We start from the raw sequence: 26,561 nt of genomic DNA on the forward strand, positions 1-26,561 counted from the left end.
TTTTCTATCTACCATGTGGCGGTCATCTTGGAATTCAAAATGGCCGCCATTTCGGGCCTAATTTGTATCTAACTTCGGACCTGATTGTCATATGAAGTTTAGTTTGGTGGCAAACCCCATGTTTTTGATACTAAGGAACCCACGAAAATCATTGTTGATGGGGTATACTCCCAGTGGAGTACCCCATCAACAATGATTAACTTGGGTTCCTTGGTATCAAGAACATGCAGTTTGCCACCAAAATGGACTTCATGCGACATTCAGGTGCCACCTTATTATTTAAATGAAATCAAAGATGGCCGCTATTTTTGAATATCCAATATGGCTGCCATCCATTTGGGATGCCTAAATGTGCTAATTGGATTCCTTGGTATCAAATTTATGGGTTTTGCCACCACCAATAGTGACTTCATACGACATTGAAGTCCAAATTTATTATGCAAATAGTTCAGAATGGCGGCAATTATGAAATATCAAAGATGGCTGCCATCAACTGTAAGTACCCCGCCACAGTGATTTACTTGAGTTCATTCAAATACATGGACTTCATAGGACATTCAGGTGCAATGTTATTATAAATAAGATCCAAGATGGCGGCTATTTTGAAAAAAAAATCCAAGATGGCTGCCATACATCTGGGATAGATCATCAGCAATGGGTCATTAAGATTACTTGGTATCAAATGTATGGGGTTTGCCACCGAAATTGACTTCGTACGCCGTTCGAGTCCAAATTTATTATGCAAATAAGCCGAAAATGGCAGCCATATATTTGAAATATCCAAGATGGCTGCCATCCATTTGGAGTACACCATAAACAATAATGTACTCAGGTTCCTTGGTATCAAAAACATGGGGTTTGCCATCAAAATAAATTTCATGTGACAATCAAGTCCAAAGTTATGATACAAATTAGGCTCGAAATGGCGGCCATTTTGAAATCCAAGATGGCCGCCACACGGTAGCTGGGAAAAAATGTCGCCAATGCATTTCCGGCTTAGGGAGGTAAACTCTTTCCAAATATGGCAAAAATTACTTCTTAAACAAAAAAAAAGCAAAAGTACATAACGGCCTATATACTATTATGGCCGCGCCAAATCATATGAAAATCATGTAATTAGCGGCCTTTTGAATTTATGCAAATTAGGCATATATCCACCACTTGGATTTTTAAACAACTTTTTTAGGGACCTTATAGCAATGCACTGTGGTGTGAAATTTGACTTGGATTATCAGGGAACACTCAATTGGTACATGTCCACACATGGCATCCATTAATTTAACTTTAATTAGGCAATTTGATATACGGCATTTATGCAAATTAAACGCATTTGGAAAATTTCGGAAACATAGGGATCTTGGAATTTACCTAGGACTTAAATAATGAGTAAATCAATGTAAAAGGACTAAAACTGTTGTTTAAAGTACCTCTAAAATCCACCTAGTATGAGAAATATGACCAAATCAATGCGAAAGTCCTAACATATGCGGCCATTTTGGATTTATGCAAATTAGGCATATTTCCACCACCTCAATTTTTTAAGACTTTTAGTATGTTATTTTAGGGACCTTGTAGAAATGCACTGTGGTGAAAAAAATTCTGTTGCAATTTGTTTGAGGTCAAACCTTATATTGCCTGTACTATCAGGGGCATGCTCCGCACCCCCTAGCAGGGCGTGCCTTAGGCACATCTGCCACTTACTCCCCCGTTATTTCAATCAATCCTCCCCACAGATCTGCCCCTGCTTAAACAACATCCGCTCTCGACTCTTCGTTCTGTGTTTGAATCATCTCGTGTATCGGCAAGAGGTCGTGCCATATTAAACATCGGGAGATGTTGCGGGGAAGTTTATCCGCAAAAAGGTCAACTGTATCGGGTAAGGATTCTGAACGATCGGAGTTGTACACAGTAAAGTTAGCAGCGTTGTTTACAGACCCATGCAAGTAGATCCGATGAGGTTGTTCCAAATCTAACGCGATGCAGACGCTCGCGATTAACTTTCCTCAGCTTATCCTGGATAGCTTAATGAAGTGAACCTTACCAGCTACCTGGCTGGATTACAGCTTCGACACTACCTGAAGTCTCACTTGACCGCTATAGGAAGGTATGTGTTCCCGATCGACACCTCTGACTTACATCTTTGGCGTCGGTACTGTGCAGGGGCTTCATCTTGACCGAATTAACAGAGGATCCCGGTCCTCGGAATTTACAGCACTTGAGAGAGACCGCGTTGCTGTTTGAGAATGTGTACAAGTAGGGATTGATGGAGGAATTGATGGGTATAACAAAGACCACGACCCAGGCGTAGGTCTCGTCGGGGATGTCTACAGCCCCACTCATGGATAGGATTCCCATTAAGATGACTGGCATCCAGCAGAAGAAGTCTGTGCCGACGATGAGCAGCATCCGACGGGCCATTGCCATCTCCTTCTTACGGTGCTCCTTATCCTTGCGCTTCTGCAGCTTCTTAGAGGGCAGTTTGACGGTGACAACAAAGGCGATCGCCATGTAGCACAGCAGTACGATGAGGCAGCATACCAAATTGATGCCGAGGTATACTGTCACGGAAAACACACGCGAAGGAGTCGCAGACTCGGTCACCGTCGTGTTGAATGATTCTCCGGGTATGCCGAAAAGGTGAATGTCGTCCTTTTTGGAAGTACGGTTAGATTTTATCAGAGGTAGTCCGACACAGACGTCGCTCAGACCGTAAAACCCTTCAATTTTGTCTTGCAGGAGCAGTGGTGGGATGCTTATCAGTAAAGCGATGCCCCACATTGCCATGCTGGCGACTCGAGCCGAGTCTAACCGCAACCACTTCTTCCCGAATGGGAACACGACGCATAGAAAGCGATCAATGCTGATCATGGTGATGAAAAAGACAGAGGCTTCGGAGCTCAGCATGGACAGGAAACCAGCGAAGTTGCACAGGTGCCCTGATCTCCATTCCTCCACGTGAAGGAAAAAGGAGTCCTGAAAGTGCGCGTCCGCCCCAGCGATGATCAGCATATACACGCCCATGATGAGATCCGACACGGCCAGATTGAGAATCAGGACCGATTGCGAACGCTTCCCAGAGTCAGTCATCTTCAGCCTCCATACGATGATAAACGTGTTGCCGATGAGGGCGCTAATTCCCAAGCACCATATGAACACCCGTAGGACTGAGTTGTGCATAAGTCGATCGCAAGTGAAGTAGGATAGTGATACTGTAAAGTCTCTTTGTAGACCACCTAGTATGCAGCTGTCTCTTATGCCGTTGGGCCGGTAGGAAAGCAGGCAGCACATTTTCTGATCGTCCACAACTCTAGAACACGAAAACCAAAATGAAAGAGGAGAGCAATCAAGATCACATCCTCAAAAAGGCCTCAAGAAGTTGGCTATTTACCAGCACGAGTTTGTGGATTGTATTGTTTAGGTTGGAGAAACTATCAATTCATGGTTTCCTTTCTAATGCATGCATGCTACACAATTCTTTATTGGTAAACATTTAACTTCGGCACAATGAGGAAGCCTTGTCATCAGCTTTGCACAAACAATGGGGATTGTTTTCACATGCGATGGTAATTAGCGGGGTTCCATTAACTCGTTAAACCAGTTCAAAGCAGTTAAACCAGTTCAAAACGAGTTAAACCAGTTCAAAACCAGTCAAACCAGTTCAAAACGAGTTAAACCAGTTCAAAACCAGTTCAAATTAGTCTAACCAGTTTAAACCAGTTAAACCAGTTTAAACCAGTTAAACCAGTTCAAACCAGCTGAAAACTAGTTACACTAGTTCAAAACAAGTTCAAATTATTAAACCAGTTTAAACCATTTGAAATCCAGTTTAACCATTTCAAAACCAGTTAAATCAGTTCAAACGAGTTAAATCAGTTCAAACCAGTTAAATCAGTTCAAAACCAGTTAAACCAGTTCAAAACCAGTTACACCAGTTCAAAACTAGTTACACCAGTTCAATTTCCAGTTGAACTGTTTTCAGCTGGAATTTCCACGTGAGATACTTCCAAAAAAACAATGTATATGCTTGCAAATCAAACTCCGTATTAGTTTCAAAGAGATACATACAACAAACCCTGTGCGTTGCAATTATTTTAGAAGGTGTATTTTGTTGTATTATAATCTAGTAACAATGAATACACAGCATGTTTATTCATGCGTATTCAAGAAAACAAAACAAGTGCCCTCAGGCTCCGCCTTAACGCATAGCGTCTATGCTACTTACAGATGTACCAGATTTTCCATGTGTTCAAGTTCATGTTTATCCACTGTGAAGTCTTTCACGTCCTTAGGAAGGCGTATCAAAGCCCTAAAATAGAAAAGAAACCGTATTAAATGGTTACCCTAAATTCATTGTTGCAGATTTAAATAATAAAACTAAATATTGAACACCTTCGAGATGGCATGTAGAATCATTTAGTTATGTTGATTTATTTATTTCTGGAAATGAAACAGGGGATTCCTAAAAAAAGTGCCCTAGGAACGGTAGCTCGCATGCCCGAAGAAACCTGTAGAGAGGAGACATTGCGAAAGAATGACAATTCCAGACGTGGGAGGGAAAAAAACAGAAGCATGTTCTGGGGAAAACCCACAGAATCAGGTAGGGAGTGAGAACCCAATCCACATGTTCATCTGCATTTACCCCCAAAGTACACCGAATTATTATCTTTAAAAAGTTTACTTGGATTAAACATCGTAATGGTACCGGTACTAAACACCCCTTAATATTTTTTTTTTTGGGGGGGGGGGGCTTAAGACGAAAATAGTGTAGCTGATTTTCAATGATCACTCAATTGACTGATTTTGTTTTGGAAATTTTGTTTTTGGAAATCGTGTTTGTGATCAGGGTTGTTCATGTTTTAGACTGTTTTCTCGATAAGTGTAATAATATCAACTGAACTGAAACTTCAACGGGTTAGGTTTTGAACATTCGTCTTTGGTTTTTGAAAGGTGTTAATACTGAAAATGAACAAAATGCAAGAAAAGCAAATGGTCCTGTAGGCATTAAACATGAGAAAACAAAATAACATAAACAACCAACTTAACGTTGTAAACAAAAACATAATTAGTTATTTCTTACAAAATTTGGATGTTCTCCAGGCCGTTAAACGCGCCTCGTTCAATAACTGTCCAGGGATTATCCTCAATAGTTCTGAAACAGATGTCAATATAACAAATAAATAAAAGAAACTGACATTTTTAATTTTCAAAACTAAAATGAATGAATCTTTTTTTTTTAATATCGTCTATCATAGTTTTTATTTAGAATTTACTTCTTGACTCTTTTCTGGACGCTGAACTTGTTTTCAAAACTGGGGAATGGCAGAATGTACCAATGATTTGGAATTCTATTACACGAAAAGTTACACCAAGATCGCTCGATTTGGTCCAGTAGTTTTTGTTCTAGAGCCTATTTTTTTGTGAAACAAAGTCGGGGGCCATTTTGACTTACATTGTGAATTTATAGAGGGATTGTTATGTTAAAATACCGACATGAGAGAACACGAAAGAAGTGTGCTTCAAAAAGTATGCTCTCTGGCTCTCCAGTAAAAACTACTGGACCGATTTCAGCCATTGATTGATCAACTTGGCTGCCATGTTTTTGTAATACAACAACGGGTTACCGAGGACACAATGAAGGCGCTCGCTGAATGGTCAAAATCTCGAGGTCAAGACGAAGTCTTGTTTTGCATATTTAATTGCCGAATCTGGTCACATAATATAGACTTTTGCTGCGCAATGGGATATTCCTAACACTAGGTAAATGGATGACACAAGGTGAACTGTTGGTTTTCTACTTACAATACTGTCATGGACTTCAAGTGAGAGAACATGTCGGTCTCTAGAACCGTCAGTAGATTATCTCGTAGCTCTCTAGGTGAAAACAGAAAATAATACGAATTCAATACAAGAACATAATTTTACTTTTAGAGTTGAATTTGATTTCTTCCAGTGTTTCATGCTGACTATCATCAAACACAGAATAAAACCGCATCCCAGGGTAATCTTTACAGATAATTGTGACTGATTTAGAATTAAGGATTTATAAGACAAAGGTTTAAGCTACTGAGTGTCGGGTAATAGTTGTGTTAAAATGGTGATCTGATGTGGTATGCGTTACCACGGGGTTGGGTTCAGTGAATATATACGGTACACTTTTATTTCGGTTGTGTAAAAATCAAACGGTTGTGTACTATATGAACCTAACAACCTGTTGTGTAAACTGTTGTTTACACAACTTGTGTAAAATATTACACAACTTTTACACAACTGGTTGCTAGGTTCATATAGTACACAACCGAAATAAAAGTAAGTGATGTAAAGAAGAAATTGGAGAAGGAGAACTGTTTGCTTAATATAACTCAAATGTGAGGTTTCTTTTTTAAACTTCTTTTTTCTTCATGTTAAGATTAAAACAAATAAAATATTCGAAGCTCAAGCCATAGCAAGGAACATGTTCCAGAATGGACTTGGATGTGCCAAACCCCAGGATCGCCACTTACAAAGATCTAAGATGAACTAGACCGCTGAATGCATCCGGCTCAATCGTTGCAATTCGATTTTCAGCTAGGTCTCTGAAAAAGAGGAAAACGTGAAAAGAATTTAAGCTTCTGCAAGCTGCTTACTGACTGCATTGACCCGAAATATACAAATGGGCCCGGCGTTCCAGTCTTTATAAGACCTTCTTCAAAGGCAAGTGACAGCGGTACAAGAAACAAACATAAAGGAGAAATATAATATGCAGGGTTGGAAGGAAAAACACAACGGAGGGAATAAACATGGAAGAGGCTATCTGCAGGAGTGAGGCAGTATAGGTGAAGATGAAGGAGTTACACAAGCATATGCAGGATTGGAAGGAAGAACATGGATGGCAATCTCTAAGTAAAAGACGAGATTTTCACTTACCTACTCTAGTATATAAGAGTTTAACATCCAAATTGCCTCCTCAATTTTGTAACTGTTTTCATTTTGTTTCTAGTACCCACTCATACAATACCAGGTCTGTTCACAAGGTAATCCGGTTCCTCCTATATCCAAATCTAACTCTGGAAAACACTAATTTGCTGCTCGTGGAGTAAATTTATTCAATAACCTCCCTGGGACACCTAAACATCCATTGCCTCCCACTCTTGCCAGTTTTAAGCGCCTCTACACGAACCTGATAGTTAAATATTATATGGTACATGTATGTCTTGTTTTTGTCTTTTTTACTGCCAATGTAACAACCGTGATTAACCTTGTCTCATTTTACTGTTTATTACTCTTCTTAATCATATCTTTATTTATTCAGAACATTTCTTTACCCAGGGTATGCTCAAACAGTTCAAAACTGGTTTCCATTGGGGCCCTGCATACAATAAAAAAAATACTACAAACATGTGTATCAACAAATACAATACATTACAAATACAGCTACAATACAATTCAATAGTTGTAATGTTGTTATTTTAATTTTATTGTAATTGCTTGTTTTTCTACTTTTATACTATCGTATGTGTGTTGTAATTGCTGGGCACCTTTGGAAAAACAGTGTTCTACTATTAAACCACTAATTTCCACTAATTAACACAAAAGAGCGTTTAAATAGGGGAAGGACCAAGGAAGTGGGTCAGTAGGTGAAGTTGAAGGGGACACACAATCATGTTGGGTCTCAAATTTCTCATAAACTTCATTTTGCCTGTCTTTAATAGCAGACATAATTTCCAGCGTCTTGAGTACCTATTTGTTGGTAGATACGTGCGCTATATCAGACTCCGGTATAATTGTTATTATTATGCAGGGTTGGAAGGAGAAACACACAAGAGCGATTAAACAGGGAAAGGACCAGATGCGTGTTGTAGTAGGTGAAGTTGAAGGGGGCACGCAATCATGCTGGGTCTCATATTTCTCATAAATTGTATTTTGACTGTCTTTAATAATAGACATGATTTCCAGCGCCTTGAGTACCTAATTGTTGGTAGATACGTGCGCTATATAAGACCCTGGTATTATTTTATATTATTATGCAGGGTTGTAAGGAGTAACACACAAGAGCAATTGAACAGGGGAAGGATCAAGGGAGGGTGACAGTGGACGAAGATCAAAGGGAAAGAAGAGAGGGGATAAAGCAGACGAAGGAACAAAGGAGGTAGTGGTAGGTGAGGATCACGGAGGGGGGGGGATGATGCAGGGAGAGTATGGCAGTGCATGAAGTGTTAGTGCAAATATGGGGCTAAGAGGATGTTGTGCTAAAGATGGGGAAGGTAGATATGGATGCGGCAAAGTGTCTCCTGATGGAGTAATCTAGATTCCTAAACAACAAACAAGTCAACTTACAAACCAATGAGGTTCCCTAGATGCTGGAAAGTATTGGCTCCGAGTCTCCCTATGCGGTTGTTTCCAAGACGTCTGTTGAAGACGTAAGATGCCAATGTTAAGTTATTATTTTAAAACGTGGGTTTTTGAAATGAAAAAGTAAATGACATGTTAATCTCTGCCCTAGCGAGAAACTTCTCGCTTGTAAATGATCTAAGGATTGCGCTAAATCTAGTGAGGGTACAAAATCCACGCACTAGTAGGCTATCATTGACTGTACGTTCGAGTCTCTTTGGTTGCAAGCAACTTACAACCACCCACCATGAAACCAACAATTGTTCACAACTTATGATTCAAACAATGTATACATTTTGAAGTCAATCAACTTTGATATTCAAATGTCCAATCAACTTTGATATTCAAATGTCTAATCAACTTTGATATTCAAATGTCTAATCCAAAAGGTATCATCGGAAGGAAATCAGAATGTCAAGGAAGAAATAATGACCATTAATTGTAAAATACTTACACATTTGTTAAACTGGTAAGACCCTCGAACATTTCCGCTGTGAGAGACGTGATGCTGTTATCATCAAGACGTCTGAGCAAAAAAAACCCAAAAACCAAAAAAAAAAAAAAACACGAGTATGTTAGGTAAGTTTTCGTGAAAAAAATATGATATTCTGTTGCTGATGATGTTTTTTTTTATGCAATTATAACATGTGTCAAATGTGTTAGTATCAAACCATTGAAATATTATATAAGATATAAAATATACCACAAAGAGTATCTGAGAAATAATATTTAGGAACGTATAGAAATAAAAGAGAAGTAGAAATTCGAACTTACAGAACTTTAAGGGACTCAAGCGTTTGGAACACTCCTTCGTCTATCGCGTTCAAATTATTTATGTTGAGTTTCCTGCAGAGTGACAAAGAGAAGCCGACTTTTTGTTAAACCTTAATTGAAGTGGGTCGGCATTCAGCACGTTAAGCCCTGACATTAATAGTGTCGGTGCTTACAACGTGCACGAACCAGTGGACATGCTAGGTTTGTGTATTGTCCTTACGAAAACCTGCAGAAAATATTATCATATTGGTGCAGGCCTGAACATGGCCCAAATCTCAATTTGTATGCCCTCAATTTTTCTGCTATTACAGGGTAGTGGAAAAAGAAGGAAACTCAACTTTGACAGCAATTTGCACCTATTTTTTTATCATATTTCAAAAAATCAATTGAATGGTAATAAAATATTGATTATTAAACATAAGTGACGAAAATATGATTGCAAATGCATATTTTGTCCCTAAGATATGATAGGTTAAGCATTTCATGTGCCATACCTGTTTGTCCACGGATCACTTTATTCCATCCGCTTGACGGAGCTCCAGAGTTTGATAACAAAACAAAAACACTACACTAAACATTCACGTGGACAGCAGTGATTTTGGTGACTTGTATTCAGATTAGCATAATAACACTATTCTTGCGATTATATTTAAAAATAAAATTCACCATTTTCTTCCTTCTTTTTGCACCACCCTGTAAGGCATATTGTGAGCCATACAATTGGGGGTTTGTAAAAAAAAAAAAAAGGGAAGCCGAAAACAGGCCTGTGATCTCGTACGTCTTTGAAGTTCAGATAAAATTGGGCCCTACAATAAAGCTTTTTTGCAATGGAGCGTAGACTCTATTTTTCAAAATGGCGATGGGCCTCTTTCTGGATCATTTTTAGATGTAAATTTCTCCCAAAAGTCATCGGTTAACCGTCCAAAATTGAGTAGTAAATGACATCAGCTTTAATTTGATGTGTGTCTCAAGTACCATGAAGTGTTGTAAGTATTTTCCCTATTTTGAAGTGGGCGTAATTATTAATATAGTCTATTGCAGCTTATATAAAGGTCTCCAATAATTCCCCTAGTCTCCAACCATTTTACGGACAGCCATTTCACAACATTTCTAACGATTTCAAACTATCAATCGTGCCTTGGTGACACGTGACTATTAAAAAAAAACATGCTTGATATTCCCAAAATGGTGATATAGTAGAACGTCGCTATAACGAACACGATGGGATCCACAAAAGACTGTTCGTTATAGCGGTCATTCGTGATAGCGATTTTCGGCCGAAAACAAGATGGCAACGCCCAGTTAGTGCGCCCTCTTGGGGAAAAAAAGCTAGATGAAGTGCGCCCTAAGGCTTTAGATAACTTTAGTGACGGTATGAGCACGTTGGTATTACGTTTAAGTGCGGAGGAAGTACGGAAGAATCTTTCGGTACATGTACATGTAATTATATTAAAATATTGCTCCAACTTGGTTTCATACTCACAGTAACCCTAATTGACGGAGACCAGTGAAAATTCCACGTTTTAGCGTAGTCAACTGGTTATCTTCTAGATTCCTGAAACGTGTGAAATGAAATAATAAACAAAATGTAAAAAGAAAATGAAATACAGAAGTGCAGTTTATGCTCTTTTACACCAGTTAATAATTTGCAAGTGTAAAAAGTTGGCTGCAGTATCTGTAAATTGGGGATCAGGTTGGCGCCGTGATTATTGTCCTCATCGTCCACTGCTCCGCCCGGGTTCGAATCCCACCTGTGCTAACATGTGGATTGGGTTTTCAGTCACTACCTGATTCCGAGGATTCCCCCTGAACAATCTTCTGGGGTTTTCCTCCCACCTCTGAAAATGTACACTGTAAAAATGGTGCTTAGGATTTAAACACATTTCTAAACACTAATTCTGTACCCACTTTTTCCACACGTTTAGCATCATGACATGTTTAGATGTCCTTTTTTTTCTGTGACACGCATTATCCGTTTGACATGTGCAATGAATAACATGTTTAGCATTTAAACACCTTCCTAAGCACATTTAGATATACAATCCTAAGCACATGTCCAAAATGTAAACACGTTTAGTTTCACAACATTAAAAAGTGGTAAACGTTTAGAATTGAAACACATTCCTAAACGTATTAAACTCTAAACACGTTTCTGATGTGTTTAAATGCTAAACACTGTTTTTACAGTGTATAATTGCTTCTCATTGTCTTCGCTCTACAGGTGTCGTCAGGCTTGCGAGCTACAGTGCCTAAGGTGCTTTTGAGGAATCCTTGGTTTCATTATGAGAAATAATTAATAACAACCATTTTTGTTAGCCTATTTCCATTAAACAAGTGAAAGCTCGGGAAATTTGAGACACACGGACTTTGAAGTGGTATAAGATGCATTTCTACTCTCTAAATTCAGAAAAGTGAAATTAGGGACTACACGTTTTAGAGTGAAAATCACTCTCATTTTCGATTGACATTGACTGGAAAATGAACCACTTCAGTCGAAGCTCGAGTGAAACCTCGATCTTTACGATTGACGAAATTGCAATTCTAAAATGGCTCGTCCCTACTTTCCGACTGTGGGAGTGAATCTTCACTCGAATGGTGTGAATTTTCACTCTTTATAATTTTGAGAATAAGGCGGTACCTTGTACGTGTTGAGAACAAAGAATTATGTACAAATTCAAGAGGGACTTACAGTTGCTCGAGCTGCGGTAAATCCAGCAATTGCCCTGGCTTTAAATCCGTGATGTTGTTCTTCTTCATAACGCTGTATCGTTTTGAAAGAAATCAAGAAATATGTAAGTGAAAAATGCAACGCAAAAAGAATCATTGATACTTGGAATGATATTCTTATGAAATTCAATGGGGTTACATGGGCACTGTTATTCATATAAGATTCAAAAGTGGAATTTAAAATTCCAAATATAAGTTTTAACAAAATCTTTTCTATGAGGCAGGTTAATTACTTTCATTTTCAAATGGGAAACTTTTATGAACGTTGGTGGCAGCAAACACACCAGCCCTTTTGGATTTTTTGCGTCACGTTCATGCTAATGTGCGCATGTTCAACATGAAAACTGTGGAAAGAGACCGGTGTGTTTGCTGCCACCTGTAGTCTCAAAAGTCTCTCATTAAAGGGGTATTTCGGTAAAGGATGCTGAATCTGAAAGATGTTAACAACGCATTTTGTTTGTTCATGTGTTTTTGACATAAACCTGCTGTGAAAATTTGAAGTAAAAGGTCAGTGTTATTTAGGGGAGCAAAACAAATCCTAGAACTTACAGTTTCTTGGTGATCCTGGGAAGATTGTTCCAAACATTGGTGACATTTGGGTTGTTACTGCAGTTCACAATTAGGAGGCCATTGGTACTAAGACTTGCATCGCGAATTTGACACGAGCAGTCCTTTGGGCAGTGACGCACATCTGATCACCGGAAAAATAGCCAACAAAGAGCAAAATGTTAGCCTAAAAGCTAACGCAAGCACCGTTTTAAACTTCTGTCCACGGATCACAAAAAAGGAGTTGTTCTTTTAGCAAACTGAAAACAAGTAATCATTCCTATGTAAATTGTTTTTTCGTTTTGCTGAAAGAACACTTACCTTTTTGGTGATCCGTGGACATAGCTTTAAAACGGAGTTGGTGTTTGAAATTCCGTAACTTGAAAAGTACGTGAGTGATTTGAATGATTATTGTACTGAAAGCAAGCCTATGAATAGGGTTTTTATCCTAGAGTTTGAAAGTGTACATGTGGTCCTGACATTTGGGTTTCGTTCGTTTTTGTCTCACCCTGTATTGTAGGCAATGAAAAATACCCATAGAGATTGACCTCTAATTCAGCATATCTGTCCAACTAAATAAACACCATAAACACTAATTGAGTGCTGCCTCTATCTTGTTAGATAAGCCCTTGTTGAGCGGATTGAGAACATACCACACGATTTCTCGTCTTCACCCCTGGCGCAATCAGGAATACCATCGCAGTGATATCGTCGTCTCAGACACGCGCTGGTATTTGCACAGTACTCGTTGGACGGACATGAGCGGGCTTCGTGAAAGAGATCAAAAGATTACGCCAATTAATTACCCCGATGCACCATTTGTATTATTCAAAGACAAATAACCAGAAAACCATCTAAGGTGTGAATTAAATTATGCTAACAACACCCACGTCTAAAAAGAAAACACTTGGAATTAGTTTAGTATTTTTTGTTTGTTTACGGATGAGACACGGTGTACAAAGCCCGTGTCTGTTAGTCCTAAGTTAGGACTGTCGAAAATGCTATGATATTCTGTATTTGTAAATCTTTTTGAGATTTTTATGAACTGAGTTTACCTTTGATACTTGATAAACACTCGAGTCTTTACAATGATTAAAGCAAACTGCTCACATCGTAGTTTCTTCGTAAGATAAGATTCAGTAAGCTTTTTATTTAGTAATTAGTTGTAGTGAGGCGTTCCGGGGAATTAAGGGGGAACTAAGACAGAACTGGGCAGAGGTCGAAATGAGGGTTTGCGTGTAAGGAAAGACAATACAATATAATTCTCCTTACACTACTGTGTGCTAGACTTCAATCGGACATTGTGTTGATACGTTATGGCTGTTTAAAGGCCTTTAAAGTTTCGAGTTATGAACATAAAATATGCAACTGGGTTTTTAAAGAAAAATAACTTTTTTATTCCGTAATAAAAAAAACCCGTTTAGACATATCAGAGATAACAAAGAACATACATCTGCAGTAATTGCTCTGCTTATCAAAATGGCAGATTACACCACTATTAATATTTCCCCGTTGTCCAAAATGATGCACTGGTAAATCGAAATACTTTTAAATGGTGTTTGCCCTGTTGTTTCCTATCGCACAAAGTTGTAAATAAGAATGGTAAAAACACCACCTAAATCAACGAGGACAACAACAAAACAAATCTACAAACAACAAAATGACGATAAAAGTTAATTCTAACAAACAGCAAACAAACAAACAAACAAACAAACAATGGTGACAAGTACAAAGAACAAAAGAAAGAAAGAAAGAAAGAAAGAAACAAACAAACAAACAAAACCCCAACACCCCAACAAACAACACAGGAATAAACAAAGACGACAACCACGACAGCAACGAATACGTCGACACCAGCAACATCAACAACAACAACAACAACAAACATGCAACAAAAACAACAAAAAACTTACGGCAATTGCGTTCATCTGATTGGTCGGGGCAATCGATTATAGCGTCACAGCGTCCATTTTGACTCAAGCAAATGCTGTGGTCGTCACACAAAAACATCCCTGAAAGGTTGTTACACTCAGATCTGAGCGATGCATCTACAATGAAACATATACATCACTGACATATGCTGTATGAGTTCTTTTTACAGCTTATCCACGACTTCCCAATGTATTTTTAAATGTTTAATACGTGCATCACGTTATTATTTTCTTGCATAAGTAGTTTCAGAAGTTGATCTATTACAAGTACATGTATACTATTTAACATTATTATTCAAACATCTGTCAATTCAAAGCGGATTTGGCAATGAGAAGGAGATTTCTTGTGTCATCCAGAATAGTCTAGTGCATAAGCCCTGTTGATCCGATACACCGTGCCCTCTGGAGACATGCACACGATAGGAAACAAAAAAATGTATACGTCTCCACAGGGCAATTTATATAGATGAATACGTCTCCACAAGGTTTTCACGAAATGAATATATAGATTTTACTCAAAAACTAGACATTTCCAAGGTATGTTGATATGTTGCTAATTGTACAATTTAAGAAAAGGGGTATTAAGTCCGAATTTCAGCCCAGGAAATTAATTCTCGTTAAAATAAGAGCATTTTGAAACTGTACTTTCAAAACTCGAAAACTTTAGTATGCGAGAACAAAGAAATGTCTCCATAAGGATACAAATTTCAGTATGTGTGATGTGTTTGTTAGTTTGTTTGTTTATTGGGTTGTTGGGGGGTGTTTGTTTATTTGTTTGTATTTGTTTTAGGGTATTCGGGTTGAATGTATTGGGTAAGTCTGACATAACGTGTGAATGTCAAGTACCATCTCGCACTTTGAAAAAAAAAAACATTTACATACTTTTTGATAGCACGTATAATTGAGAATGTTAATTGCTGTATGTATTTCATGCAGTTATTGTTCTGTTATCAAAAGGGCAGATGGAAAAATTGCTCTCTTTACAATACTCTTTAATATTTCCCTGTTGCCCAATAATATCAATACTCTTTAATATTTCCCTGTTGCCAAATGAGATCCTCATCAATTCGATATACTTGTAAAAACTGTTTGTCCAGTTGTTTCCTAGAGCTGTACATAAGGTACCGCATTGAAATAAGCGCTCTCCACCCACAATATTTCGAGATAAACACAAGTTCTATGCGAAAGAAGAAATTCAAAACAATTTTGTATTGAAATGAATAAAAAAGCCAAAAGATGCACACAAACCTGACCTTATCTCTTTTTATTTTGTTAATGTTTCATAGATATATTTATTATTATTATTATTTTAATTTTTTATTTTATTTTAGGGAGACATTTTCATGTCTCCTTAATGTCACAGCCCCCCTTTAGGTTTTTGTTGTTGCTCGTGGTCTAGTAAACATACCGAAATTCGTGGAAAAAGGACAAGGGAATATCGGGTCAGGGCACGCTTCAGTTCGAAAAATGTTGTGCACAAGTCTATGGGGATGTCTCACAAATGTCCAATCCATGGTAATTATTATATGAATTATTATTATATTATTTTTTTTTTTTTTGGGGGGGGGGGCACCTACCTCTCGTTACTTGAGAAAACTCAATCCAAAACCGACTGCCTTCACACGCTGAATCGAAGTCATCCAAACAATGCGACTTAGCCAATAACTGAACTCCCATCACGTGACCGGCTGACATCACCATCTGAACTTTGCCCTCGCGGTAATGTCTCAGAGGGTAATCCGAACTTGCGTTCGGGGGCGTTCGGATGTTCACGATGGTGATACTGTCTGTGTAGTGATTGATACGCAAATCGTGAATGACGAGCTTGATCTTCGCGCCTCGAGCCGACGTTATTGTCCAATTGCAGCGCAGGGATGTGGTGACGTCAGAGGGATAACTGGGTGATTTGAGGTCGTAGGATTCCGTTGGTCCAAGGTGGATCGATTCTGCACCGCATGCTTCTGTAATAAACAAGAAAAATAAATACCAAAACAATTTACAGTGTGTTTATTGTTATACTATATTGTGTATATTGGTAGAAATAAATATCGATACATTATTATCTTCATAGAAAATCTGTTCTGAGAGAACTACAAAATAACCCTTGTGCCGAAGAGAGATAATTTTATAAAAAAAAACAATAAATAAATGAAAAGAAAATTGTAAAACAAAATATACAAACGAAAAGATTAAAAAAAGAAGCTTTTCCTTTTCTGTCGCCACTTACAATTGTGCTTTCTATTTGTATTAAAAATAAACCCACCCCTCCCCCCCAAAAAACCCCCCAAACCCCGCGTAACAAACAAACAGACAAACACATTACAGGGCGTGTCCACTATACGCTTCTGGACGACACAAGAAATCTCCCTTGGATTCCAAATCCGCTTTAAAGGATGACATTTTTTGATGAAAACAAATACGTTTGTGACACCTTTAGAGCGAATTCGTCTACGAGGTTTTCCTAACATTTGATGAACAGGTTCATATTAACTGTTTGTTTGTATTACTCATAACACTTCTAATAACATTAGAAGTGATATGAGCAATATAACCAACTATTATTTCTTGCACAGTATATGTAATTCCAAGATGAAATGGTTCAACTGTCAACATACAAAGACTTGTCACTCAACGTAAATGTTTAAATCCATTCGAGATGATTTATGATTTCGGGAGCGCCAGAATCACCTGAGGCATACTGCTTCTATGCTTCTCATTGCTGTCAAAAAATGACAGACAAAACTTCTGCCTTCCAACTCTGAACCCTGTCGTCTCGTGTTTCGCATCTTAGCCGTGCCAAAAGTGCACCCTAACACTACTTTGATACAGCATCACCTCTCGTTTATGTGTGTATTTCAAACAATTTTTTTGTATTAGCTCAACGTGCGAGCTTACCATTCTAAATCGCCCGGGGGAACATGTCTTGTCGATCAGATACCATCTGAAATAATATCTGCTGCTTCATCTGTTTGTTAAGTAGTCATGAAAGTTCAGATGAAATTGAATAACCATACTACTGAATCTACAATCCAGGCAGGTAGCCTTGTCTACATTTTTAAGCCATATTTCTCACAATAAAGGTGAAAGCTAAGGAAGAGCGAATACAACTGACGAAAATAAGGGCCTGTCGTTCTGGAATATACTTTACAGTTGACACCTAATCCGAGCAGATTCAAATAGAACGAATGATCATACCATATGGAAGACATCAAAAGCTTGGTATTAAGAAGGAGACCAATTCAATGCATCTAGATCAGCATTTTGGCTCACTGGCGTTAAAATGTGAAAACCGATAAATATTGGTACAGGTAGAATATTGGTTCTTGGGACTTTTCAAAATGATTGTACTGACCAAACGAAACAGTAAGGGTATAAATACGTGCTTTGCTGGTTTTAAACAAGTAGGTTTAAAACCGGCTTGGGCCTGGACGTGGATATCTGCTCTCACCGAATCATAAATACCTTTCGGTCAAAAAGTCTAAATATGTCAAAAAATTCACATTCCGACGATTTTACTTTAGGTTTTGAGAAGCACCCCTCTGGCCATGTCTCTGGTATGTGCCGCGTGCGCATACTGCTAATAATCTCCTTAAGCCCGGTTCATACTTCACGCGAATGCGAATGCGAAGCAAATTTGACGTCATGAAACATTCGCTGCGAAATTCGCCCGAGTTGAAATATGTTCAACTTTTACGAATTCGCAGCGCGAATACTTGCCACGACGTCACAAATTCGCGTTCGCTTTCGTGCCGAGTATGAACCGGACTTTATATGGAGATGGGCGCCCCCTCGGCGCGTACTGCGCGATGTGGTGTTTTACCGGCGGTTTAAGACCAACCATTTGACGTCGGGCTCTCGACCAATAGGAATGGGTAAACTGTCTCAGTGATTAAGGAATGCGAGTTATGACCTCCTGGCAACAAAACTACATACAATATTGGAAACAGAAACATAAAATAACAAAGCCCAGCCAACCAACTCCTAAGATTCAGTAGGAAAATTCCAGGAGTGGCATAAAGCGTTGATATCAACAACTTTGATTTGTGTATTATGCATTTCTCGCGATCTGATTGGTGAATGCGCACTCCTTGACTGACAGGCAGAAATAGTCCATGAAACGTACGTGCACAAGTCCGTCTAAACAACGCCACTCAGTGTAAGATGATGTCTACTCCATCCTGTGGATAGGCCTACAAATACTGCTAAATGTGTCGGTAAATATCTCTAGGGGGTGCAAAAAACCATTTTTGCATTTACTGCTCAGGTAGTTTACACAATATTTTCACTACGTGTTTTCCCTGCCCTACATTTTGACTCGGAGACTTTACCACTTTAAGGACTTGACAAACAATTTAAGAAGAATGTCCTTAAAGCTGTTATACAAAGCCAACGGCAAAGCTGCGCTAAGAGTGCACTTTATTATGACTTCACGCGACCAATCCAGAGGAGGAGGAAAATCAACATTTTGCTGGGAAGACAAAACGTCTACAAATACGAAAATGAGATGCATTTAAATATAAAAATGAGATACAAACAGCAAAGCTTCAAACAAAGTTGAAATGCAATATTGATCACCACTGTTTAATATTTTGGTCACGAACACTCGACGAAGCACAGCTTCACACGTCTATCACGATATTGTGTGTGCCTTTTTGGTGATGTAATTTTTTTTGAGGTGTCATCACTATATCTAATGAGTTGTTTTAACAGTCCCTTTGCCAGCCCTGAGAATCGGGGGGGGGGGGGCATAATACCAACTGGGGGGGGGGCACTACCATAAAAATATAAAAATACATATGTATGGCTTTTGCCTTGGGGGGGGGGCAATTGCTCGCCAAAGGCGAGCAAAACATCTCCTTATATGGAACTTGGCGCGCGCCGCGCGTACTGCACGATGTGAGTAGAGGTTGAATAATATTACAAAGGAATATCTTTGTCACTGCTTATTGGAATAAGTTTGTGACTCGACTTTGGACTAAATGCATTGTAATTTACCTGTGGGAACTTGTGACAGACCTGGCTACAACAATGGATTAGATCAGATTGCATTTGATACCCTACAACAGAGAAACTCGAACTAACATGACATTTACAGTAAGTAAATCTCATGATTGATATCAGTATCAATATTAACAGCGAACTAAAATTCGTCGATATTTTTTTGTTTTGTTTTAGGTGCATTTGTATTACTTATCACTCTGCAACGAAGTGACCCAGTTGGAAATAACTTCTAAAACGTTCGTGGTCTACGGTATGAATTTTGTATTCGTTTATTTGTGCGCAAACCAGATAACACGAATTTCTAATAAGTGACCATTATGCAGGTATCGGTAAATCGAATTCAATCAACTCAATAATAATCCAAAGAGAGTAGGCGATAAACTTTTCATAGACGGAAGTACAAATACTATTTTGTTGACGGCAGACACACGATGCAAACACACAAGAAACATGGCTGCAATTTGACCTGCTGCCTGAATGTCCAGCAATTTGTCATCCCTCGTCGTAACATTTCACTTGTCTGCCCAAATTGCATTTTGCGCCAAAAGCCATTAGGTTGTCTGACTCAGAGCTTCCATCAAAGGCACATGGGGAAGTCGGGTTCTGTTACATGTGTGCGTACGCGGTTGTAATGATAATGCATGCTATCAAGTTGACAGTGAATTATGAAACCATTAGTAATTTTGCAGGGGGACGGATGGTCTGAATGACTCTCAGCCGTATCAGGAGACACGGGTTGGAATAACATTTCGCCACGGTGGGTCGTTTGATCAAGCCCCTGCTGAACTCAGCGCGCTTGGCGTGTATTCACTATGTCAACGCCACGGGGCGGCGTGACTGTATGATCTCATATATTCAAAATCGTCTGGGATGATACCGCCCTGCAGGGTTGACCTAGTTTGGCTAAGTTCCCGTGATTGGCATCACATGAGTCAAATGCCTCCTGGGTATCACTTTTTTTTGTTCAAACCTGTATTTTTAAGAGTAATAAAGGAGAGGGAATGTCGGTTACCAATTGAAATTTGTGTTCCGGATTCCATTTTTTTAAACTGTTATTTTTAGGAGTAACAGAGAAGCAGGAATTTCGGTTCTGTATTAATGAAAACAAACGGAAGGATTTAATGAATGAATGCTATGAATTGCAAACCTGCGGTATCTTCACAGGGGTTACATGGCGGATCAGATAATGTTATCATAAGCAAATGGAATAAGTGTGGTAAGGTTAACGTTACAGGTTCACATTTGGAGACAAGTCTGGATAAGACAAACAAGTCTCAAAAACAAACATCTCCACACCTTCTTATGAAACCTGCAAGTAGCAAAGCAAAGTATTGTGTACGCGACTCAGAAACGGCAAAGGGTGCTTCAGCATACTTTTGAAATGTATGCTAGTATATGAACATTTAGAGTACCATAACGATACTGTGACAATACAATACAAATGTGAAATATTTAACTATATTCTAGTCTGAATAATAATCCTTCTTTCGGGTGATTTCAGGCACGGATCCAGAAGGGGGGGGGGGTTCACCCCCCCTGCTCTGTCAAAAAAATGTGTTTTTCATACGAGTTCCTAAAAAAAATAATTCACCCCCCCCCCCCCCCCCCGCTGTGACACCTCAAAAAAATGTATACTGGTGTAATGTCTGCCTGTTCAAAATACGGTACACCATTCTGTAATCTAGTGCTAATAATCGTCGAATTTGAACAGCGCCCCCTATTGAAATATGGTACCAGCCCCCCCCCCCCCGCCCCCCCAGCCCCCCCCCCCCCTCCCCCAGTTTTTCATTTTACGGAGGCCAAGTGTCTGGAGAAAAAAACCCTGTGTACATTTTCAGATGTTTTTGCTGATGAACCCCCCCCCCCCAGCGAAAATTCCTGGATCCGCCCCTGGATTTGTTACACAAAATACGTGAGTTGCAATTTGAATGTTAATATTCTCTTCCAGTTCAATTTAAACAAGTTATCGCCCAAAATAGCTTGAGTGTTTTTCATTTCAGTGCGAATTTGAATGCAGTTTAAGATCATCGTTCGATTAGCTCAAGATAACGTTCATTTTTTTGAGCACGCAATTGGGAAAAAAAGATCAATCAAATGTGAACGTACTCTCATTCAAAATGAAATTATAGCGAAGAGCATTCAAATTAGCCCAAGCCTTGAAGCAAAAACATGTGGGTCAAATGACCTCATCAGTGGGCAAACATTTTCGACATTTTGGCATTCAAATTCAAATACACCACTCTCACATCATCCTCTTGAGCTGAATAGACCCTGCGAATGATTTTGCCTTCCGAACAAATGAGTTTGAGTAGACCTAGCAGGTGCTTTCTCTACAAGTAAGATTGCAAGGTGAACAACCCACATAATTTGCCTTGTGTCGATGTTATTTGATCTTACCATTTTGTTTAGGCGTAGCCAGCAGAGTTTGGGGGAGGAGGTTAAGTGGGTATCATCCCCAATTTTTGTGAAGGCTGCCCTTTTCCATTCAAATGCCCCACTTTTTACAGCGCTTACACCCCCCTCCAAAAAAAGGGAGTAAAGAGTACCCTTCTTTTGTTTTAATTCTGAACAAGTTCACTTTTTAAAAAGAAGTCTTTCCCTTTTATGTAGCATCGTCGTTGCGTGTGCTTTTTTTTAATTGTCTCATGTATCGGCCTAAAAAAAACACCATATTGTCCGTTAGTGTACACAATCGCCGGTTTTGAACAGCGCCCCCATTGACAGATGGATGAGAGCCCCCCCCCCCTTCAAACCACCAACTCCCCCTCCCAACCACCGACTTCCCCCTCCTCAGCACCACGATTTGATTTTACGGAGGGCAAGTATAAATTTCAGCACGGATGTACAGTGCAATTTTCAAGAAATCGTTACCCCCATTAAAAATGACCCTGCTACGCTCCTGTTTTATAGCCCATTCTTAGTAATGTTCAGAAGCTATATCAAATTTCTATTCCTCGTTAGCATTGTGCAGCACTTGCAAGCAGTATCTACAATTATTATTACGTCTGTTAATGGCGAAAGTTAATTTTAAAATTAACATTTCTGTGTCGCAAAATGCCATTGAGTAGGTCGACGACATGCGCTTTAATGAAATTTGGAGAAATTGATTGTGAAAGAAGCAATAGCTGCTTTTGTATTCGAAGATTAAAAAAGCTTTTGCGCTCATCCACGTAGAGAGATACAGCATAGGTTTACTGAAAATGCAGAAATGCGTTGAAGCTTTTCCATTCGTCAACACAATGACAAACGAAACAAATACATTTGGGTTTATTTGAAGATGTACACGTGCTCAAAGACAGGTTAGAAGAAGAATCAGCTGTAAGAACATCAAAACGGAAGCATGTTTTGTAAAACAAACAGTCGGGAAACAACAGCTTTTCAAAAATACTTTACTACCAGCTTTTTCAATTTTTGCTGACGTTGTTTTTCCTATCCAGAAGTCGATGGCGTTTAGAAACTATACATAAACAAGGAACCATTGTGTTGGAAGCGACAGGAAATATATTGAGATGCTGACACATTTTAAAATGTTTCCTGTAAGATCGACCATGAAAAAAAGCATTAAGCACGACGTGTTATAACTATGCATGTCCTTGAAGGACATTTGAGGCGACTGCAGATTAAAAGGCGCTTTTCAAGATTGACTGGACAAAAGGCTTATGGATTCTTCAAGATGTATTTGTTCAGGAATGTCTTGGAAAAAAGAAACCACCCCCACCCAAAAAAAGGCTGTGTTATTTCCTTAAAAGAAAAACAAAATGCGTATCAATGCGATTCCTTGAAACATTATAATAGGATTACATGTATTCACGGCTGAATCGAGCCTCCAATTGGTCATGCTAATACAGTGTATCAAAACTTGTTTGGATTGTTTCAATATTCCGCATGGAATAATACATTACTTCGTCTGAGTGCTAAATCCTGTAAATGTGTCCTCAAGGAGACTTTCGTTTGTTATGAATTATACCGTAGAGAAACATGGTAGATTAACGAGACATTTCAATGTCTCCCTGATATGACAATTAGTGTCACGAATAGCATTGCTAGATCAATGTCTCGTACGGTGGACTAAACCATAAATGTACCAACATACGGGGGGTAGGATAAGGTTAAAGTCGGGGTTAGGGGTCACGACAGTTGGACAGTTTTTGAGCTAAACCCTTTGGGAATGTCCCCCTACGCTAAGGTACCGTTCTTGGTAATAACACTTTTCCTTATGGTGATGTGCTGCTCAAGGGAATAGTTTGTCTGATGATATCCTTTCTTATATCAAACAAAACTATGCATGACTTGTACATTTGAAATTGAGAGCTGATTTAGTAGTGCATTAGAAGTGAAGAAGTATAGCAATGCACGCTTGCGAAAAGTCAAAATTTTCTCCTTGGCTAGAAATTAATTTCAAAATAATTTCTTGATAAATGTATTTCAAACAATATGGTTTTTAAACTTAATCAGATTAACAAACTCTATGTTTTGTAATTAACAATCCAAAATGGCGGATGGAATATCGTTCCAGTATCCAAACGAAAATTCTATGGTATTTTCATGGTTTGTGTTTATGGGAAGAAAATCGTGCAACAATCTATGAGCACGTTAAGTCCCGCCAAAGGTTGCAGTGTATCTGTACATGTTTACATTGACTGCTTGCTTGTATACCTCGTGTGATAAGTGACACACGGACAAATCACCCTAGCGCATAAATAAATTAACAAAATGCTGGCATCAATATCACTGGTACAAAAAATAAACATGTCTACATGTTGACGCGCAGGCATCTTGCGGCAATGCACAATGCATTTCACGCGTGCAGTTGATACAATTGGTAGCTGGACCTCTCCAGTGTATAGAGGATGTTGTATAGAGGCTAAACCCCTCTGTCACCATTTTGTAACCTTGAGAACAAGCAGCGAAGACTCGGGAAAATTGCGGGGAAGTACTTAAAGAAGGCCGTGTTTTCTGGTCGAGAGTAATGACATTTGACCATTAAAGGTCGACCGTATCTCTTATCAAATCGACAGAATAAAAGCTTGTAACCCAGTTAGAAGCATCACGTGATCAAATCCAGTTAACCCGAGCTTGTTAACCTTTCTCTGAAAAGAAAATTGCGAAGGGGAAGCTTTCCGATTCTGTCATGTAATTAATATCACCATATCTGACCTGTCATTACAAAGTGCGTTTAAAGTCGGATTTTGTTTAAGAATTAAGATACTAATATATCTGAATTTTGTAGAACAAGAGCTTTCCAATGGTGTAAAACGTTTAGGGATACTAAGTTCAGTAACGGAATTTAGACTATCAACTTACAAGTTGTAAAACTGATTCTTGAGAAAAAGACATTACAAAATACTGCTGCTGCGTTAAAGTGACTTAATAGTTAACAAGTGAAACGGGATGAATAGGTTTAAAGATGTTTGACAGAAAACAAAAAATTGACACAGTTAAAACAGGACTTACAAATTAAGGTTCACTCCAAATACACACAAACAAAAATCGACCACGCCTTCAAATTTTGGCTTTTGCCCCACTGTATAGCACAATGGCAATTATTAACTTTAAGCTCATTTTGTTGTGACATGTCACACATTATTGTCTTCTAAACCAGTTAAATTATCTCAATTGTATCTCTGTGAAGCATCCAGCACTAAAATACAGTTTGGTTCATTAAAGGCATTGGATCAGTTGCAAGCTAGCTAACCGAATTTTTATCAAAATGCTTACTTGGATTAAAGATCATATTGGAACTAAACACCCCATTAAATTATCCCTTCTGGCTTGCTGTCATTTAAAAGAAATCAAGAAATGTAGGTGATTTTCAACAATCGGTAAATTGACAATTTTTTTTAAATGAAGTGTGCTTTAGACGACATATTTGTTTCTTAATCAAGAAATGCATGGTTTTTCACTGTTTTCTCGAAAAGTGGAATATCCACTGAGCTGAAACTACAACAGGTTAGGTTTGGAAATGAACAACATTCGTGAAATGGAAATCTTCCTACATGCCTTTAAGCTTCATACTGGATAATTAACGTCGCCTTCTGACCTATCTATGTCTTATTACAATGGTACAGTTTTCTTTGAAAGGAAAACAAAATTGTGATGTATTGCTTGGACTGAGCCGGCAAATCTGTGTCGCATAACATCAAGCCTTTTAAATCTGAGTCGAAGGTTATTTTAATTCAACACGGATCCACTGCTCCCATTTCGAGCAGTTATGACCTTTAAAATCAGGTACTGGCATTTGGTATTGATGCAAAGACTGAAGTGATGTGACTTCTATATATTAAGGGACTCACAGTTATGGGAAAACAGCTCAAAGCATAAAACCTCCATTTGAAATTACACACAGGGAATGACGAGTACCAGTGACATCTCAAAATGAGCGTGAAAGGTCAGACGTTATGCGCACATCTTACCGGATGAAGGAATTTAATGCGATGCTTAATGGTCTCGAATGTAGTCAAATTGCGTTCCTGATTGGGCATTTATCATAATACTTTCTGCGCTTGCACCGAGGAGGGTGAAGGACGAGCCCAATCAAAATGCATCATTTATTGATGGCTTCTTCCGAAATGAGAAGCATAGTCTCCGCGGTAAAATTCTCCCCCTTCAAAACTTGTATAATTATTCATCGCCTCCGCCTACCTGTTTTGGTAAAAATCTTTGCTACAATGATTTTAAAACTCGTTTTATCAATAAAAAACGGTGTTTTAGTATTTGAAAGTGATTTAAAAGGGCCATGCCATGAATTTTTCTTAAGAACACATGTTGTGCAAATTTCTACTCCCCTTAAATGAATGAAACTATTTGACATCCCTATTTGGTAAATTTGATTAAAAAATGCACTTCTTTAAGCATCTAAAATTTGCCATGCTTTTCCTTGCTGCGATGTCATTTTAGGAAGACACTGTTTAGTTGCCGGTTTTTTTTTCCAAATTGTGAACCCAAAATGTGCTAATTGAAAACATTTGTGAGAAAGGCTTGCTCTTTGGCTTTACTGCCATGTACTTACATAACAACGAATCACCAACCAAAACACAATTTATGACAGCAAACAATCCACAATTGTAGAGGTTTCTGCCAGGAATAACATCGCAGTTTTGCTCATGAATATTTAAATTTGCATTAGCATAAAAAAGGCCCAACAATACCCAAAATACCCAAAATTGCTTGCAAAACAAAAATTGAAAATGGGATTAGATGGGACACTAAGGTACA

At 38.6% G+C, this 26,561-nt stretch overlaps 1 protein-coding gene across 1 annotated transcript in view; it reads right to left on the reverse strand.

Moving 5' to 3' along the window:
- Positions 1 to 1,652: 1,652 nt before the first annotated feature.
- Positions 1,653 to 26,561, reverse strand: part of LOC119725421 (G-protein coupled receptor GRL101-like) — a 33,379-nt gene continuing 8,470 nt past the window's right edge. The window contains exons 2-15 of the mRNA XM_038196825.1: positions 15,923 to 16,306; positions 14,328 to 14,462; positions 13,068 to 13,181; positions 12,418 to 12,559; positions 11,831 to 11,902; positions 10,625 to 10,696; positions 9,142 to 9,213; positions 8,822 to 8,893; positions 8,314 to 8,385; positions 6,501 to 6,572; positions 5,800 to 5,871; positions 5,078 to 5,149; positions 4,223 to 4,306; positions 1,653 to 3,307 (exon numbers count right to left, since the gene is read on the reverse strand). Coding sequence (XP_038052753.1) covers positions 2,095 to 3,307; positions 4,223 to 4,306; positions 5,078 to 5,149; positions 5,800 to 5,871; positions 6,501 to 6,572; positions 8,314 to 8,385; positions 8,822 to 8,893; positions 9,142 to 9,213; positions 10,625 to 10,696; positions 11,831 to 11,902; positions 12,418 to 12,559; positions 13,068 to 13,181; positions 14,328 to 14,462; positions 15,923 to 16,306 — 2,648 coding nt within the window. The 3' untranslated portion in view covers positions 1,653 to 2,094. The remainder of the gene's footprint in view (positions 3,308 to 4,222; positions 4,307 to 5,077; positions 5,150 to 5,799; positions 5,872 to 6,500; positions 6,573 to 8,313; positions 8,386 to 8,821; positions 8,894 to 9,141; positions 9,214 to 10,624; positions 10,697 to 11,830; positions 11,903 to 12,417; positions 12,560 to 13,067; positions 13,182 to 14,327; positions 14,463 to 15,922; positions 16,307 to 26,561) is intronic.

The sequence above is a fragment of the Patiria miniata genome, unplaced genomic scaffold, assembly GCF_015706575.1.
Source record: "Patiria miniata isolate m_02_andy unplaced genomic scaffold, ASM1570657v1 HiC_scaffold_19, whole genome shotgun sequence".
Lineage (NCBI taxonomy): Eukaryota > Metazoa > Echinodermata > Asteroidea > Valvatida > Asterinidae > Patiria > Patiria miniata.